This window comes from Centruroides vittatus, unplaced genomic scaffold, assembly GCF_030686945.1.
Source record: "Centruroides vittatus isolate TY-2023 unplaced genomic scaffold, ASM3068694v2 scaffold_861, whole genome shotgun sequence".
NCBI lineage: Eukaryota > Metazoa > Arthropoda > Arachnida > Scorpiones > Buthidae > Centruroides > Centruroides vittatus.
This window is the reverse complement of record NW_027122718.1, coordinates 2,737,419-2,755,672: the sequence shown is the minus strand read 5'-3', so window position 1 is coordinate 2,755,672 and position 18,254 is coordinate 2,737,419. Positions and strand designations below refer to the sequence as shown.

General features: G+C 29.3%; 2 protein-coding genes across 4 annotated transcripts in view; one reads left to right on the top strand and one right to left on the bottom strand.

Annotated features, from left to right (window-relative positions):
* The first annotated feature begins 1,721 nt into the window (after positions 1-1,721).
* LOC136990217 (cytidine deaminase-like) lies at positions 1,722-6,119 on the top strand. 3 transcript variants are annotated; one of them, XM_067288598.1, is made up of 6 exons: positions 2,069-2,361; positions 2,458-2,696; positions 2,927-3,055; positions 3,888-3,999; positions 5,190-5,247; positions 5,749-6,119. In XM_067288598.1, exons 2-6 carry the CDS (start codon positions 2,660-2,662, stop codon positions 5,857-5,859), a joined length of 447 nt encoding a protein of 148 aa, XP_067144699.1. In that variant the 5' UTR covers positions 2,069-2,361; positions 2,458-2,659; the 3' UTR covers positions 5,860-6,119. The 3 variants fall into 3 exon arrangements, with proteins under 3 accessions (XP_067144700.1, XP_067144699.1, XP_067144698.1); XM_067288599.1 differs by lacking the exons at positions 2,069-2,361; positions 2,458-2,696 and adding an exon at positions 1,722-1,832; XM_067288597.1 differs by having other exon boundaries at positions 2,069-2,696.
* A 484-nt stretch (positions 6,120-6,603) lies between these two features.
* Positions 6,604-18,254, bottom strand: part of LOC136989972 (serine/threonine-protein kinase mTOR-like) — a 136,275-nt gene continuing 124,624 nt past the window's right edge. The window contains 5 exon segments of the mRNA XM_067288283.1: positions 6,604-6,712; positions 15,370-15,475; positions 16,806-16,883; positions 17,126-17,194; positions 17,281-17,346. Of these exon segments, the coding sequence (XP_067144384.1) occupies positions 6,697-6,712; positions 15,370-15,475; positions 16,806-16,883; positions 17,126-17,194; positions 17,281-17,346 (335 nt within the window). The 3' untranslated portion in view covers positions 6,604-6,696.

Here is an 18,254-nt window from a genome sequence, read left to right as displayed (position 1 = left end):
AATTAATCGGTGCTGAAAAAATTATGATCCCAAGCGGGATAATAAATTGCTCCAATCTTATAACTTTATACTAGAAAATTGGGGTTTTACTTGGGGTCCATATAAATTTTTCCCGACGTCTCTCGACACTCCTGCCAGTATAGACCTATTATTTATATATTCTGTAATCAAAATAAATTATTTTGGAAAATTTGTGTGGTTAATTTGACTATGCATTTTTAAACAATTTAACAGGAAGTTCTGTTATGGTAATGTTAAACGAATTATACCATTATCAAAGCATTCATTGGGCTATATACAAATATAAACATCTTAAACCCGATAGTTATATATTAAAGCCGAACGTTTGCCGGATTATATCGGTCTATAATAACGGTAGTTGCAGATTCGAGTTCGGTTTCGGGCCGATCCTTTTCTTTCAAAACCTTCTAAATTAATTATTAAAATATTAATTTAAATTATAATTATTAAATTTATCAAGAGATGGCGCCTAACGCCCGCCTGTAGTGCCAAATTACTTAGCATTTAATTAATGATAGTACAGTAGAGCGTCGATAAGTGGAACCAATTGGGGACTGGGGTCCTTCCAGTTAATGATTTGTTCCAGTTTCCGACTTTGTACGAAAAAATACATTAACCTGTCCGATGTTCAAATTTTTCTCCGTTGCGTGTCGCTTCGTGTTGAATTTTCGTCGATTTTAAGCCTAACGAAAATTTTTATAATAATCATCGAGGCTATCGTATCGTTAAAAATTATTTCTGCATTTTGTACAAACAAAATAAATATATTAAAGAATATAAAAAACATGAAAATTATACTTTAGAAGTAAATTTAGTATCAAAAACATTCGATTCAGCACGACACAGTCCGACTGAAAATCGTTCCACTTTCCGGCCATTCCACTTACCGACGTTCCACTTATCGACGCTCTACTGTAGTAGTAATATAGCCCGATATAATCTGGCAATCGCTTGAATTTAGTATTTATAAATAAATAAAATATATAATAAGGTGAGAATAATAGCAGCTCTCCAACCAAATTATCTAGTTCGGAGGTTGCGTTCCTGAAAAAATAACCGCCGTTGAGATGACCAGAAATAAAAATCGCAAGACTCAAAATATCTGCATACACTGCAATTTACTATGTGGAGAACATTCATTTTATCTGAAAAGTAGATTGCAACGAATTGTGCAACAAATGAACTCGCCAAGACAGACTATAAAAAACTCTTAATCGCAAAGAAGCCAAATCTGGCAATGTTGCTCGGAACTGACTTAAGCGCCACTTGTAATCGTCCAATGCGCCGGCCACGTTTTGGCCAACCCTGCTTTAATTAGAATAAATGTAAAAAACCTGATTAAAGAGCAGAGATGATAAATCGAAACCGTACGATACGTTACGTGCCAGATGATTTCTTTTTAGTGCCACTTTGGGCACCTGTTGTAGGAGGTTCTTCCGAGATGCATCCCTTCGACACGTGTCGCATTGTCGTATTCAAACAAACCGTCGAGATATCCTTTATATTTAGTTTTTATAATTTTTTTTAGTCTTTAAAACAGCGCTTCATTTTCATCTCAGTGTAATCTAACGCTGAATCGGACGCATCTCGCCCGACTCAACGTTAATTGCAAAAAAAAAAAAAAAAAAAAAAAATTCCACGGGCTTTTAATTCTGTGTGTTCATTTGGCGCTCCCAAGGTCGGCACCTGCCCGTAGTGTTACAGCAGTGCGGCATCATTTTGCTGCACGCAAGAACTGAAATCCAGCTTAAGACTTATCGCAGTGCTCTGTCAATTAGCAGACTACACGATGTCGGTCCTTTGTCTAACAAGTAAGTGGCAAGCAGCTAAACAAGCAAGCCAATGACGTACTTCGTTTCTTATATAACGTGATCTATCACTCGCTTGCCTACTTAGCTGCTTGCCACCTATACGCGTCCATAATAATTATAATCGTGTAGTTGTAAAATTATCACAAATTTTGTCAAATTAATTATTGCAAAATAATTAATTTGACAAAATTCTCTTTCCTAATTAAATTTGGCGTGCATCCTGTCTGATAACGGCAAACTCTAGCAAGGATGTGGCAGGAGTTCAATTTCGTACGGAACGAACTCCACCCCTTTCTTCTTATAAATTCGCACGTTCCAGAAATGGGTGGGATGAAGTGGGGAGTTGCCGAACACAATAATAAACAAACCTATTTAAAATTCAAAATTTACGATATTCACGTTAATTCGAGTCGCTGCACTTAATGCATTTAACAATAAATATTAATTAATTACAGTACTTAATTGAGTTATATAATTTTCTAGTCTTAAAGCCGACTAATCACACGCTGACATTAAAAATTATTTTAAGGTGAGTCTGCACCTATTTTACTCTAAACTAGAGAAGTTGACACGTTTAACTGTAGCAAAATTATTTAAAATCACATTCAAATTTTATCAAATTTAGATAATTTGTACACAATACTTTCACCTTGAAGTGTTCCATATTTATTACATTCACGCGACCGGATTTCTATTTTGTTTCAAAACTGCATGACAAGTCGGATCACTTTAACCGAGCCAAGTGTGCCATTGCCGTTTCCTAAATTAATTTCTATATGTGAACAACTAGAACAATATTTTCGAGTGTTGAAAGGGATAGCCTTGTAATGACTGATGATAATCTAGCTCAAGTTCATCCTCTAGGTAACTATCAACAATTATCTTTAGCCTTTTTTCCTATATCTAGCAGGCCTACAAGCTTATGTATAAAAAATTACATATCACATTACTTTATTTTACAAATACTTTAAAACAGGAATGGAAATTTACTTCTAGTTGTTTACTTGTTACAGTAAATAATTCATCTTCATTCCAGGATGTTTTTTAACAACTGAAATCATCATTTGTGTAAAATTTTATTTATTTAATTATAGAAAATGCAGATCAAACCATTCAACAACTGCTGAAAGAAAGTAAATTGGCTTATGCTTATTCTTATTCTCCCTATAGCGGTGTGTGTGTTGGTGCTGCCATTCTTTGTCACGACGGAAATATAATCAAAGGTAAAGTAACTTATTAAATTTAATGATTTTCATTGTAATATTGAAGTAACAAAGTTATATACTACAAAAATTGAGAAAAATAAAATAATTACTATGCTCTCGGTGAAACAAAAGTAGAAATTTTTAAGATACGAAGTAAATAAAATTGTAACTAAGCTATAAATCTGAATAATTTTATTTGCACTCGATGTATTTAAGCATTATTCTAGAATGACGATGAGCAACCTTTTCTGGATACGGGCCACAAACGAACTTTTGTAAGCTTCTGGTGGGCCACAAGATTTTTCCTTACAGAGTTGCAGGCTTTAAGCCTTCTGAGTATCAACGTACAATCTCTAGTATACAAAGTACTAAACTAATAAATGCTAGTAATAGTTTATTTTTCACCATTTTACTGCAAAGTTTAGTTTAAATGTTCTTCATTAGGGAATTATGGTTGCATAGTGACAAGGAAAATAAAATTATGTTGCCAAAACCACTGTAGCAACATATTAGGACCTCACGGGTTGCATGTGGCCCACAGGCTTTGGATTACTCACGACTGTTCTAGAACCATACAATATAATTAAAACAAGAAATAAAGATCACATCTTTTTGTTATATATTATAAAAACAAACTTGAGAGATAACCAAGCAGCTCAATTATTATAAACTCTGAATGAGTAAAAGTAAATATTATAATAAAATATTTTCTGAACCTTCATTTACAAAATCCTTTGTAAAACAGAAAATAATCTTTGATACAAAAATTTTCATAATTATCTTTGAATTATTTCGGCGGAAATTCGTAAGAATTCTTATTTATTTTCACCGACGTACTTTTCTTTCGTAGGATGCAATGTCGAAAACTGTTCTTATGGCTTATCTATTTGTGCCGAAAGAAATGCCATCTGTGCAGCTGTTGCCAGAGGATATTGCAAATTTAAAGCAATTGCTATATCAAGGTAGTAACAAGAAATTATTGTTATTTTTTTTATAACTAGGAAAATAATATAACTCATAAAATATCTTTAGTCTTGATAGTCCAAAATTTTACTTCTTGAAAAGTTTAAACACAGGTTCAAATGAAAGAATGAATAATAATGTTTTTAACAGCCTTACAATTCTTTACTGTGGACTCTGTGTATATACATCAATGTAATAATCAAATTTGTGCTGTGTTTTCTCCAGTATATTTTTATCAATATAGACTGGGGGTAGCCGAACGTCGTTACGACAGGAACCATATCGATGCGTCAGAAATACGTGAGATTGGACTTATTTCCAAATTTTTAAGAACTCCATCAATAACTGTGCCATGATTTCTTCCAAATAGCATGTGGAGTATATAATTAATTAATGTCCCATCATCTGTAGTGTGTTGTAATGCAACAGTATAGCATACAAGCAGGCATATCAATCAAAGATTATTAGTTTTGCATTGCAATCATTTCATGATGTTTTAAATATTTTTCATATAAATTCATAGTGCTTTTAGTGTTGTGTATATCCCAAATCAAAAATCTTGGAGCATTGGCTGAGAGAAGAATTTTGAAGAAAAATGTAACAAGTAGTCCAAATGTTACTAGTGACAAGGAGACTGAAAGGGTGGATACAAACAAAGATACAAAGCCAGGCACTAGCACTGTTTAAAATACTGAAAGAAAAGTTTAATCCTTCACATTAATAACCAGTTTGAATTAAGTGATATTTGCTTTCCATTATTAATCTGTTTTTCTTTTTCAATAAATTGTTTTTGGTGTTTCTATTTACTATTTTATCTATATTCATTGAAAATTGTCAGGGTTCCAACATTTTTTACTAAAGTGAAAAGGGTTCTGGAATAAAAATAAGTTGGAAACCACTGCACTAAGTAAATAAAGATTTCCTAATCTTAGAAGGTTGTCTTATGCTAAATTTTTGTATATATCAAAAGGATAATTACATTTTGTAGGATATTATCATGAAAATATATTTTGAAGTTTCTGAAAGTTTTACTTTTACTTATATTTATAGTTAGTTAATTATTTTTTCCTTTTTTGTAAAAGTTCTTATGAGAATTTGCAGAATTTTTGTATTTATTTAGAAAAATATTTTTAGTTATAAAAAATTGGAAATTAAAGAAATATTTTTAAATTCCAAATATGTTTTTCAGTAACATAAAAGATTTATTTACATCACCATGTGGAGCTTGCAGGCAGTTCATGATTGAGGTCAGTGAGCTTATATCATTGAAGTAGTGATTATTCTATTTTTAATTTAGACACATTTTTTAAATTCAAATTAATTTTTTTAAGTAAGATAATACTAGTCGAAATTTTGTAATTCACACAAATTGTAATAATAATAATAATAATGAATAAAAAATTATAATTGTCTCCAAAATATACTAATCAAAATCATAACAATATAAATGCTTTCTTTATTACATTATATAAAAAACTAAAAACTTATCAATGTAATATAATTGAAGAGCTTAAAACAGTAGTAGGCTCAAATTAGAGCATTTACGGGGCCATTCCTGGGTTATTGGCCACCCAGGTGCAAAAACAATATTGCCACCCCTTTTAGACAAAACTTTACATATAATAAACAGTCTTTAGCCACCCAGGTGTGAAGGCACCTTTCACATTCCCACCAGGAATGGCCCTGGACAAATACTGTTATAAAATTGAAATATACTACACTAAAATTATATATTAATATATTTTCAGTTTGGAACAACTTGGGATGTTTATATGACTGATAAAGAACTTAATTACAGAAAGGCCACAGTATCTGAATTATTACCATTCAGTTTTGTTCCTGAATATTTGAAGAAGTGATCGTATTTATAGCTTTTTCTGTATTTTCACAGAAAACACTTTTCAAAAATTCTTAAGATATTATTATATATTTATAAAAGTCAAATATATATATAAAGTATCTTAGTGAAAAATTACAAGATATGATTTTAACATGTTTGAATAAATATAAAATGTTATTGATACATAATGCTTAAGATAAAATAATAAATCATTATATTCTTTTATAGCTTTGAAATAGTATATTAAAGTTTAAAAATTTTGTTAAATCTTTAATTAAAAATAAAAATGAGTAAAATTGCTTTATTTTATTAATATAATAAACACAACACACAAAATAAAATATCATTTAATATTTATTTGTATAAAAAAATAGAATTCCTGATTTACAACATAATATTGAGAATATTTTGGAATTTTGTAAGTTGATTAAAAATTTTGACGTGGAATAATTAACAGAACTTAATTTTAAAACAAATTTAATAAATATTCATAATCAATATTAAATTATTAATACTTATTCAATATTTTTTGAAAAAATATATATATTTTTATATGAACAATTAATACAATCCTTGTTTAAATTTTTATATTTTGTGAAATAATAAATCACACTTCTTAATTGTAATAAAATGTCTTGTACTAAGTTCAACTTTGTTATATATTCATGACTAGAATATGTCATTACTAATTTAAACTATTCTTTGTATAATAATGCAGTTTTTACAGACAATAGTCAATATTAAATAATACAAAAATACCTAATAATAATGAAGATTGTTTAATGTTTATACCAAAATATTTTACAATCAAGGAAAAAAAACCTGTATTGAATGATTTTGATCATCAGCTATCACATTACCAAAAAGGGCACCTATAAAAAATAATAATAATTTATTTTAAATATCCAATAACAATAAGATTTTAAGTAAATTCATTTTATAATAAATTAGATGCATTATACATTATTGTTCAAATACAATATAAAATACTACTATTATTTATTTATCTATCACAATTACAATAGGAAATGTCATGTGTATGATGTAAGATTTCTTCCCCTCATTAAACAACTGAACCAAAATAAAGTGAGTAAAATACATATAATAGACATAAAAAGATTATATGATAATTAGGCAACTCACTACATTACTATTTTAAATAAATTAAGAGAAAATAATTAGAAGTATTTAAATATTTTTTTTATTCTGAATAAATACTCCTTTTTATATAGGTAATTAGATGGGTTAATTTTTAACATTCATAAAGAAATGTAGAGAATTTTTATTAGTAATGCTTTAATATTATCTGAGATATTGACAAATAATGCACTTTACGATGTTATATTTACTTCTTTTTACAGAAAACTAAAGTAAATAAGAAAATTATATACTTATTGAATTCAATAAATTGATAAAATCTTAACTTTATTGAAATAATCATTCATCATATTTATTTATTACATTTGAGTGTGTTCACATAGATGTATTGTAGAACCTAGATTGTGAGAGTAGAGACTATCTACTTAGGATAGGTATCTGTTTAAAAAGTTACTATATATGTTACAATAGCCAGCAGTCTTTTAAATGATTGAAAAACGTGATAAGAACAGAATTCAGAAATAACTTTATAATTTTCACAATTCTTCAGCTGTTTTTTTGTGAGAATTCAAATAATTTGGGCACTAGAAATGCTAATTGCATTCTGTATTAAATTTAATAATTAGAAATTAATAATTAATTAATTTAGATAGTTTAAAAGAAAATAGCCAGCTTATAGTGGCACTCAAGAGCACACCTATTGCAAGAAAGGTAGATAGCATAATTGGTAATGTTGCCTATCTATTTCTTAATACTGATGCATCAGAGGCACGGGCTCCTGCTAATAAAGTTAAAAGATGAAGCAATTATCAACAATATCTATTAATCTGTCTGTAACCATCAGTGAATGATTGTTCGTAACCATATGAATGACCATATTCTTCATTATTTAAAAACTTATTCCTGAAATACCATAAATCATAACTGATTAAATAGACTTGCTTTATTAAATATAAATCAAGAAACTGAAGTCATTCTGATTGAAGTTATATCAATATTAACTAAAGAAAAATAGCATTTGACTTTTTGGTATAATTCATGACTACAGCTAAAGTATAATTTTGTTAGTAGCATTATTTATCAATTTTATTTTTTAGAAAATAAAAAATTATAATGATACAGCCTATTATTTAATGCCTTAAAGCTAAAAAAATATACACAGTAAACACTTTATGACTTGGACTAATAGGAGGTGAAGGTACTTCCAAGTTAGTGGAGTGTTTTCTATTACTATGCTAGGAATGTATGTTGTGCCTACTAAACCTAGTTTTCACTGTATATACTTTGTACAGTTAAGTATTTGTAACATTAGAAGTGCTTATTCCTTTGTTGTTCAAACAAGCTGAAATGTTTATTAGAAGAAAAACCAGAAATGTGCACTGTTTTATAATACAATTGGAAATTTTTCTTATTACAGTGGAACCTCTATATTCATCATTAATTTGTTCCTAAGGATCTAAAGAATATGGAAAATGACGAATATAGAAACAATTTTTCTCATAATAAATAACTGAAATTCAATTAATCCGTTCCCATCCTAAAAAAGATACAAAGATACAAGAATAAAACTTTTGTTGTTTGTAAAACTTTATCTCTATTGTACTAAATAAATACAGTATAGTGGTAGAAGGGGAAGAAGAGTAAGGCTATTATTGTTTAGAAGAAGACATACTATCAATTAAAACATTAGGTAATTCCAATTACGATCTCAGCATATTAAATTCTTTGGCTAAGTTGGAAACATTAGAGAGATTGTGGCTGAAGTTTTCATCTCTAAAACGTGAATGTCAAACATTGAGCACTGCCATCTTGTAAGCCTAGAAGTTTGACAGTGGTGTTTGGAACGTCATTGGAATAATGCTCGACGTTCCAAATGCCATTATCAAACTTCTAGGCTTACAAGATGGCGGCACTCAATGTTCAACATTAATGTTTTAGAGACCAAAACTTTGGCTGCAACCTCTCTACTTTGTCCATTTTCAGACTTAGCAATAATTTTTATCATCTCTGTTGTTGTTCTAACAGCTTTCCTTTTTTGCTGTTTTTCTTCAGTGCACTTTGTTGGAACCATTGGAACTTAAATTTTTGAAAATAATCAACATGAGAAACCAAGAACACACACAATGACTGCACAAAGCAGACTAACTACAGCTAGCTGACATAGTGATGCCAACTCAAAAGTCAAATTTATAGCTAGACATTTTAATAAAAATATTCAAATCATTTTGTTTCCATTAAAATTGTTTGATTTTTTATAGCTAGATAGCATTATAAAAATAGCTAGACCATTATAATTTAGGTAATTTGCATAACTAGATTGTTCATAAATCCACTAAATCTAGCAAAAAATTAGCTAAATTGGCAACATTAAGCTAACACGGCTAGCTGATCAGCGCAGGCGTGCGATTGTAGCGTCACTGCTGGTATTGGGAATGATGACAAATACAGAAAATACTTATGAATATGGGATCAAAACATGACGAATATCGAATATTATGAATATAGAGGTTCCACTGTACATAGATATACTACAGAAAATATAGAACATAAAATCTGTACAAACTTAAACCTCATCTTTTAAATTAAATAATACAGCAGTGGCTTTATTAATTATAAGAGAAAATTACTTTATCTCAAATATTTTAGTTTATGTGAATGATATTAAGAATATGCATAATTTTTAAAGTGCATACATAATTTATTTATCCTTTAAATCTTTTTAGCAGTTTGTCATCATTAGATACACAGTATGTCTATTTTTGCCAGGTTTATTTGTCTGGTTCTAGTAGATGTAAAAATTTAAAACTTTAAAAGTATTAATAGATCTAAAAGCTGTACTTTTGCATACTATTTTCATATTTTGACCTGTAATCTCTGAAGTTCATGATGATTCAAGTTCAAAACATCAAATTGTAACATATATCTTGTGGTATATTGTGTTAAAAAGAAGAAAAGAATGAGATACATTAAGCTTTTGATATATAAAAAAAAAAAAGGAACAGCTGTCTTTTGATGTTGTATTATGTTTTTAATCTATTAAAGACAACTTAAAAATTACACTTGTTTTTTTAGTAAGTTTGTTTTACTGAAAGAGCTATCATCAGGCAAAAACTAGAAAAAAAAACTAGGATTAAATTTTTAATCTTATTAAAAATAACATCAAAAGACAGTTTTTTTTTCCCTGTTTTTTTAATATGTTTTAGAAGGATTTGTAATGCTGTAATAAGATTTTAAATCAAACAAAACTTATCTACTAGGTTGTATTAAAAGTGAAAATCTACAATGTGGTGCAAATTATATGCCAGTGTAATTTCTTTTTTTAAATCTTTTGAATTATTTAGAGTATATTAACAAAATTTTACACAATTGTTTAACGTTGTCTTCTAATAACTTACACCAAATATCATCCTAATCAATTAATCCAAACATTAATTATGCAAAAATAGCCATTTCAAGGTGGTGAAAAATTATACACAACCTTCTATTTATTCACTGAATTGCAAATGAAAAAAATATTTATATATTTATTGATTTTCTGCATTTAGAAATAATTGCAAATATACCCTTTGGCATTGAAATAATTAAATTTTGTAGTCCTCTAAACACTGATTTCTGCAACTTGCTTATGACGACTAATTTCAACTCTCCAACTATTTAGAATTGTCTTCCATTTTGATGCCCCATAGATTTTTGATAGGGTTCAGGTCAGGAGAGAGTGCTGGCCAGCAAATTATACTGATGATGTTCGATTCAAACCACCATTTGTTTCAAACATCACTTATAGCAGTATGTATGAGAGTATCATCATGTCATAATTTCCGTTTTGCTCTTCTGATTTTTTGCTAGCACTTTTTGATATGCTGTTGCATTCATCCACTGATTTAGAAAGACAAAATTTCAGATTTTCCAAGCTTCCCAAATCATTACTGATCCAGGTCTTGGATATAATTAAAATAATCTTGCTCTTCTTTTCTGATGTCGTCCCAATAGTTTAGGCTTACTCCTGTCTCATTCGTAAGTTCTCTGACTGTGATACAACGGTCTACCATGACCAAAGTCTGCACTTGCTCAATGACAGTCTCATTTCGGCTGGACAGCAAACCACGTTCAGGGTCTGCCTGAACGTGGTTCGCTGTCCACTGATGTGCAGCCATCTTTGAAGCGGTTGTACCATTCCTTTATCTGTGCGTTGCTCATGGCATCGTACCTGAAAGCCTGTTGAATCTTGCGAATGGTTTGCACTTGGGTATCGTCAAGCTTTTGGCAAAATTTGATGCAATATTGCTGCTCATGTTGTTCAGTCATTTTCCAACTTACTGGAATCCGACGAGCACTTGCTACACATCCTCACTCATAGGCCAATTGCCAGTGACTGACACTTCTTACAGGTGGGAAAAAATTCAGGACTACGCATGACTGTCCCCTCCACATCTCCACCGAAGGAGGCCTCCCACCTGTCATTGGTTTAGGTGAGAAAAATAAAGGTCCGATACTTTTTGAACACCCCTTGTATGTTTGAATTAATTGATCAGGATGATATTTGATGTGTATCATTAGATGATGATGATAAAAAAATATGTAAAATTTTGTCCATCTACACAGTGCGGCAATTAAATTCCGGGACTGAAGCTATATCTCAGCAACCAGTAGCGACATCTGTTTAAATTTTATGTCATATGAAGTTTGGACATATATGAACATAACCTAAAACTTTTATTTAAATCGGTTGACATTTATCATTGTTTTTGATATTTTGTTTATCAGTTTATTTTGTTACATGTCGGAAAACAATAATGGAACAACGTGCTGTTATTAAATTTCACGCTAAACTTGGCACAAGTGCCACAGAAACGTTCAAAATGATGCAAAAAGTGTATGGAAGTGAGTGTTTATCACGGTCAAAGACTTTTGAGTGGCACAAGCGATTTTTGGAAGGCAGACAATCACTGGAGGACGACAAACGTGTGGGAAGGCCAATAACAATTCGAACAGCAGATTCGATTCAAAAAGTGCAAGAATTTGTATCCAACGATCGCAATGCGACACTGAGAATGATGGAACAGGCATTAAACATTAACAAAGAGACAATACGACAAATTCTTAAAGAAGATTTGGGCAAAACAAAAGTCTGTGCTAAATTTGTTCCGCACACACTAACCCAAGAGCAAAAATTGATGAGACTAGAACATTCCAGAGAGATTGTACGAACAGCAAATAACAGCTCAACCTTCCTCAAATCAATTGTTACTGGTGACGAGACCTGGTGTTTTCAATATGACCCACAAACAAAACGTCAAAGTGCCGAATGGAAGTCAAAATCATCACCTCAAGCCAAGAAAACACGAAAAGTTCCATCAAAAATCAAGACGATGTTCATTGTTTTCTTCGATAGCAAAGGCATCATCCACCGTGAGTTCGTCCCACAGGGTCAAACAGTTACTGTTGCTTTCTACTTGGGAGTTTTACAACGATTAATGAGAAGAATTCGTCGAATTCGTCCAGAATATCGCAATTCTGATGACTGGTGTTTGTTACACGATAGTGCACCGAGTCACACATCATTGATTGTTCGTCAATTTTTGGCACGAAATCAAGTCTGTGTGTTGAATCATTCGCCGTATTCCCCCGATTTAGCACCATGTGACTTCTCTTTATTTCCAAAAATGAAAATGAAGTTGAAAGGACGCATTTTTAATGATATTGAAACCATCCAAAGAGAGTCTACGCGCATATTAGAGGCAATACCGAAAATTGAGCTTGAGCAGGCATTTGAATCACTATTGAATCGCTGTAAAAAGTGTATTGAAGCAGGAGGAGAGTATTTTGAATAATTTAATAAAAGGATTTGAATAAAATTGTTTTGTTTCATTTTTATAGATCCAGTCCCGAAATATAATTGCCGCACTGTGTATTCTAAATAATTCAAAAGATTTTTTAAAAGTTACACTGGCGTATATGTCTGCTTTGTACTATATTCTAAAAAAAATTTTCAATGAAAACCACTGAAAAGTTTTGTTAGAATAATCAGTACAATTTCTTTACAATATCTGTCTGATAATAATTTATAGTATAAAAAACATACTGTGATTACTGTTCATGTTTTAAAGCTCTAGACATGAATCCCATTAAGTTAGTATAGAGATTTTTCAGAAATGATTTAGATGAAGTTGCTATTTCAGCATACAACAAGTGTAAGATTGCATAAATTAGAATGATATAATAAGTTTATATTATCATTACACAGTTAAATCTTATTATATCATTCTATCACCAGATGGCCTTGGTCATGTAGCCTGTAGCATCCTTACTGAATCTAATGGCTTGACTGCATAAAGAACAGTTGCAAAATACATAGTAGTTATTAATAGCAGAAATAACCATATACAACAACAGACACAAATGTTGAATATCTGACAATAGAATGCTAATGCTCATAAATTATTTGTAGTTTATGGAGAGAGAGCATCTGTATGCAACACTGTCCAAGTGATTATAGAGCTTCAACAGTGCAAAAGAAACTGCACAGAAAGGCATAACACTGTGAATAAGCACAGGACACATATCTACAGGTTTTTGAGAGTCATTTTACATTATTAATTACATATTATACATAACTAACAGATATACCCAGCACTCCCCTTGCTAAAATAACCAAGCTTTTAATATGGTTTCAATTTTAATGCTTGTCCTTATTTCTTTTTACATGGGCAATAGGCTTGTTATTATTGTTAGACATTTCTACTTGAACCTGTATCTTGAGAACTAATAAATTTCCGGTTAATTCCTTCTCCATATATAATGTCGTCAATTCTAAGAACTACAGTAGAGCATCGATTATCCAAATCAATTGGGGACTGGGGTTGTTCAGAAAATAAATTTTTCGGATAACCAATTATGTACGAAAAAATACATTATTAATATAGTATATTAGTATATCCCAATAATAGTATATTAATATATCCCACGTTGAAATTTTTCTCTGTTGTGTGACGCTTTGCGTTGAATTTTCGTCAATGTTAAGCCTAACGAAAATTTTTATAATAATAATCGTGGCTATTGTATCGTTAAAAATTATTTCTTTATTTTGTACAAACAAAATAAATATATTGAAAAATATAAAAACAAAGAAAATTATACTTTAGAGGTTAATCAAGTATCAAAAACGTTCGATTCAGCATGACACACGTCCCGACACAGTCTGACTGGGACGCTTTCAGTTAACCGATGTTTTGGTTAATCAGTGTTCGGATAATTAATGCTCTACTGTATTTAAAAAATAATTCTGAGTTTATTATACATTAATGTATTGCTTTTTTAATTATTACTATAATCTAAAAAATCCAGCAATGAGTTGCTTAATTTTCCCAGCAACATTTGGTGATGGCATCTGTTATGATATTTTATTTTAAAAAATCTTATATTTTTAATTATTATAAAATGGCAAAAATCTTAATTTTGAGGTAGGGATGGGTTTTATAAAAAATTGTAAATGCTAATAATGAGTAAAATCATCAACAAGTCCAATCCTACTGGAGATACACACGAATTCCGATTATCCCCCACCTCCTCAACCTTTAATCATCAAAATTGAATAGCATCAATCCCCTAATTAACAAACCTCCCTGCAAAATTCCAGGAATTTTTGACAAAAAGCACAGAAGTTATTAAGCTTCAAACAGGATAAACAAAATCGTGCCCACACACACACACACACTAACATCCATACATATAGAAAAAACCCCCAATCTTTTTTGTATTTCTTGATGTTTCAAGGTCCCAAGTCCAAAAATGTAAAAATCTGGGGAAGGTCATTTTTTGACTGATCACCGTACTCTGTTATATACAACAGCCAAGAAAGTAAAAATATTAATAATCACATTACTTTTTGAATCAAATTGAATTTAAAAATTGTAATTCTTAGTAAAATAAGATAACAGTCTAACCTCTTACCTTTAGAACAAATTATTTTATATAAATTGTTAATAGCTAAAATATAGCCCAAATAACATGGCATTTAATGAATTGATTATTATAGAATATTCAAACTTGGTTGTTTACATATATCTACTATGAATTACTAATAAAAGTGAAATAGAAAAGAACAATGTTTTAATGTTTGAGATGATATGTTCTAATCTGCATACCAGTAATTGTCATTCTTTGAATGACCATGCCATAGGATTCAATGGCACAAGTTATGCAGATTTTATTTCTATTATAAAAATTTTCTAAGTATTTGCTGATTTAGGCATTTCATGCTTACCCATATGAAATTATGATAATTATAATTGTCAGCAAATAGTGTTATGATTCCAATAAGAGCATTTTAATGAAAAATTAAGAGAATTTATCTAAATAATAATGATGAAATAATTGAATTTGGATTCTATAAATGATGTCGACTTTCTTTTGAAAAAAAAGAGAGACTTACCATCCAATGTAACATTGACATAGATTTTCATGTGATGTTGCTTGTTTAATAAGTAGATCTATTTGTTCGTGAACTTCTAAGGTAACATTACAATCAAAATCTCTTCCTGGAAAAAAATTTAACAGCCATTAATTCATCTGAGAATCAACTATATATATACTAGCAGATAAGCCCGGCGTTGCTCGGGCAAAAAGTAATGATAGCAAAGATTAAGATTATTACATTATAGCCAATCTTACCCGTTTTCACAAAATGCAAGAATTATCCCCATTTCCAGACTAATTAGAGAATTTTTAGATGGATCTAAAAATATGTTCGATTTCACACAAAAATGCAAAAAAACTGCATCTGCGCCTGTAATCTTGCACGCCGCTTTCTCTTAACATTTCTATTGTTAAGGAATACACTTTTTTCATCCCCACATGGTACCCTACTAAAACGCAGTTAAAAACAAAAATTGCATCTAAAATAGTATAGTAGAAGCCGAGTTCTTTAGGATAAGCCTTAATTCTTTTCCTCTCCCCTGCAGGGGGATTTCCAAAAATCCCTTCTTAATGTATGTTCTCGTGACGTGCCCTAACTGTGTACCAAATTTCAACTTTCAACTCCTAACTGTTTGTGCTGTGTGCTTATTATTATTATTATCAACCCATCTCAATTATATATATAGATATGGATTATGGATAACATATCTAACTTTTCTCTAACATAGTCACAGATACTTTTGATAATAAAAATACTTCTAATGTGAGCAATTTTTAAAATGCAAAACTTCTAAAACAAATTTGAACAGTATATATATAGAGATGTACTGTACATATAGTATATTGGATTATGATTAATAAATTATCATTAAATTAAAGATTAAAATAAATAATTACTCTGTTTAATGAGAATCCTAATAAGAAAACAATATATGTTTGCACAAATTCAAATTATAGTTAATATTTTGAAAAGAATATAACATTTTGCTCACATTTTGAGAAGATTAAAGAAAAAGCCTAAATTTTTATCTCTCTCTTATTTCATTTTTCTTCCATATATGACAAACTTTTATTGCTTCTAGTAAATTAAGTTATATTGATGTAGATATGCTATGGTAGTATCTTTGGCTAGGATTACTTTTCAAGACAAATCACATCATATATACATAGTAAATTTACAAGTTAAAGTAAGTTTAACTGCTTAAATATAAATTTGAATTTAAGATTATTATTAGAAGCTATTTCAACTTCTTTGAAGACTTTATTGATTACATTTTTAAAAGTTCTTGATATATTTTCATAATACAGTAAAACAGTTACAAATAAACTTTAATCTAAATTGTTAGAAAATAATAGCATACTGATACACCAAAATCACCAATTGTGTAATTTAAATTATTAAATAATGTTTACTTGTTTATAAATTACAAATAATGTTCTAGAAATATTAACCTGTTAATTTATCACGGACTCTTGTAATGATAGATATGGCTTTCTTGTTTAAAGCTTCTGGCTGACTCCCCACAATTTCTATAAAATATTTAAAATTTTAAAATTTAATAACTATAATTTAAAATTATAAGACAAATAAAATGCTTAAATTATTACTTGAAAATTTTAATAAATTATTTAGATTATGATATAGAAATAGAGAAGTAATATTTAAATATGTAGTAAAAGCATAATACAGGATGATTCAAAAGTTTTCAGGCTTTTTGAAAATAAGTAAGATATTAATAAATTAATTACAATTAATTAAATAATATAAATACCTCCATCATTATAACACTCCTCAAATTTTTTATCTATTTGTGAGGGAACATCTACATTGTCTAAAATATCTGAAAATTTAATTTGTTAATCAAAACAGTTTAATGTAAGATAAATACTAAATGAGATAAATGCTTTTTCATAATTTTAATACTACCTGCTTGTTCTTGACTAGATGATGTAGAATCACTGTGAGACTTTGAGGGTTTAGTTTTTGGTTGAGCTAGAATGTAAAATAATTTGAAATGCTATTAATAATGAATTTGAAAAATTTAAAATATTCACCATATAACTTTCTCCATGGTGTGTCTGATATGACAACCTGATATATGGAGAGGTCAATGTGATTTGACTAAAAACAAAACATATTAATCTAAAATTATATTATCAAAATAACTTTTTGATATTAAACCACTATTAGCAAACTTAAATTCAACATTTCTTTCTAAAATATTAAACAACTCAATGTTAAATGCAAATTGTGAACAAAAAATTTTTTAAATCTTATGTTTCTTAAGATATATAAAATAAATTTAAAAGTAATTAGAACAAAAATTATATGAATATAATTATTTTATAAATGAATATAAAATATACTTATATGCAAATTGTAAATATATGGGTTTATTCTTATGATCTATGGATAACTATGTAATTAAATTTATATAATTCCAAGTTTATGAAATAAGTCAACAGATTTTACATTTTGCTAGATAATAACACCTTTGTTTTTCAGTTGTAATTATTATTATTATTATTACAGATAGATCTACAGACTTCTTATAGCTAACTTTGTAGTAAACTGATTCTCTAACTTAAATATATAAATTATTTCATATCATATATTATTAGTAATTCTTATTATATTATAATAGTAATTCTTTGCATATATTCTGTTAATATTAGAAAGTTCAATGACTAAAAAGTCATCAATCACCAACACCATTTCATTATTGATGCAGATGAATTACATCAAAACTCCACAAAAAAAAACTGGCTAATGCTACAGACAAACACTTTCAAATAATTTTGTAGCAAAGTTCTGTCAGTTCTCACTCTTTAAGGTAAATTTAATTATCCAAAAGTGCTAGAGAAACAGCAGCTATCTGTTAACTTCTTTGCTCCAATAAG

Coding starts and splice junctions, on each gene's coding strand:
- LOC136990217 (XM_067288598.1), top strand. CDS start 2,660: ATGACTGATGATAATCTAGCTCAAGTTCATCCTCTAG. Junction 2,697..2,926: donor AGCTCAAGTTCATCCTCTAG/GTAACTATCAAC, acceptor ATTTAATTATAG/AAAATGCAGATCAAACCATT. Junction 3,056..3,887: donor CGACGGAAATATAATCAAAG/GTAAAGTAACTT, acceptor TTTCTTTCGTAG/GATGCAATGTCGAAAACTGT.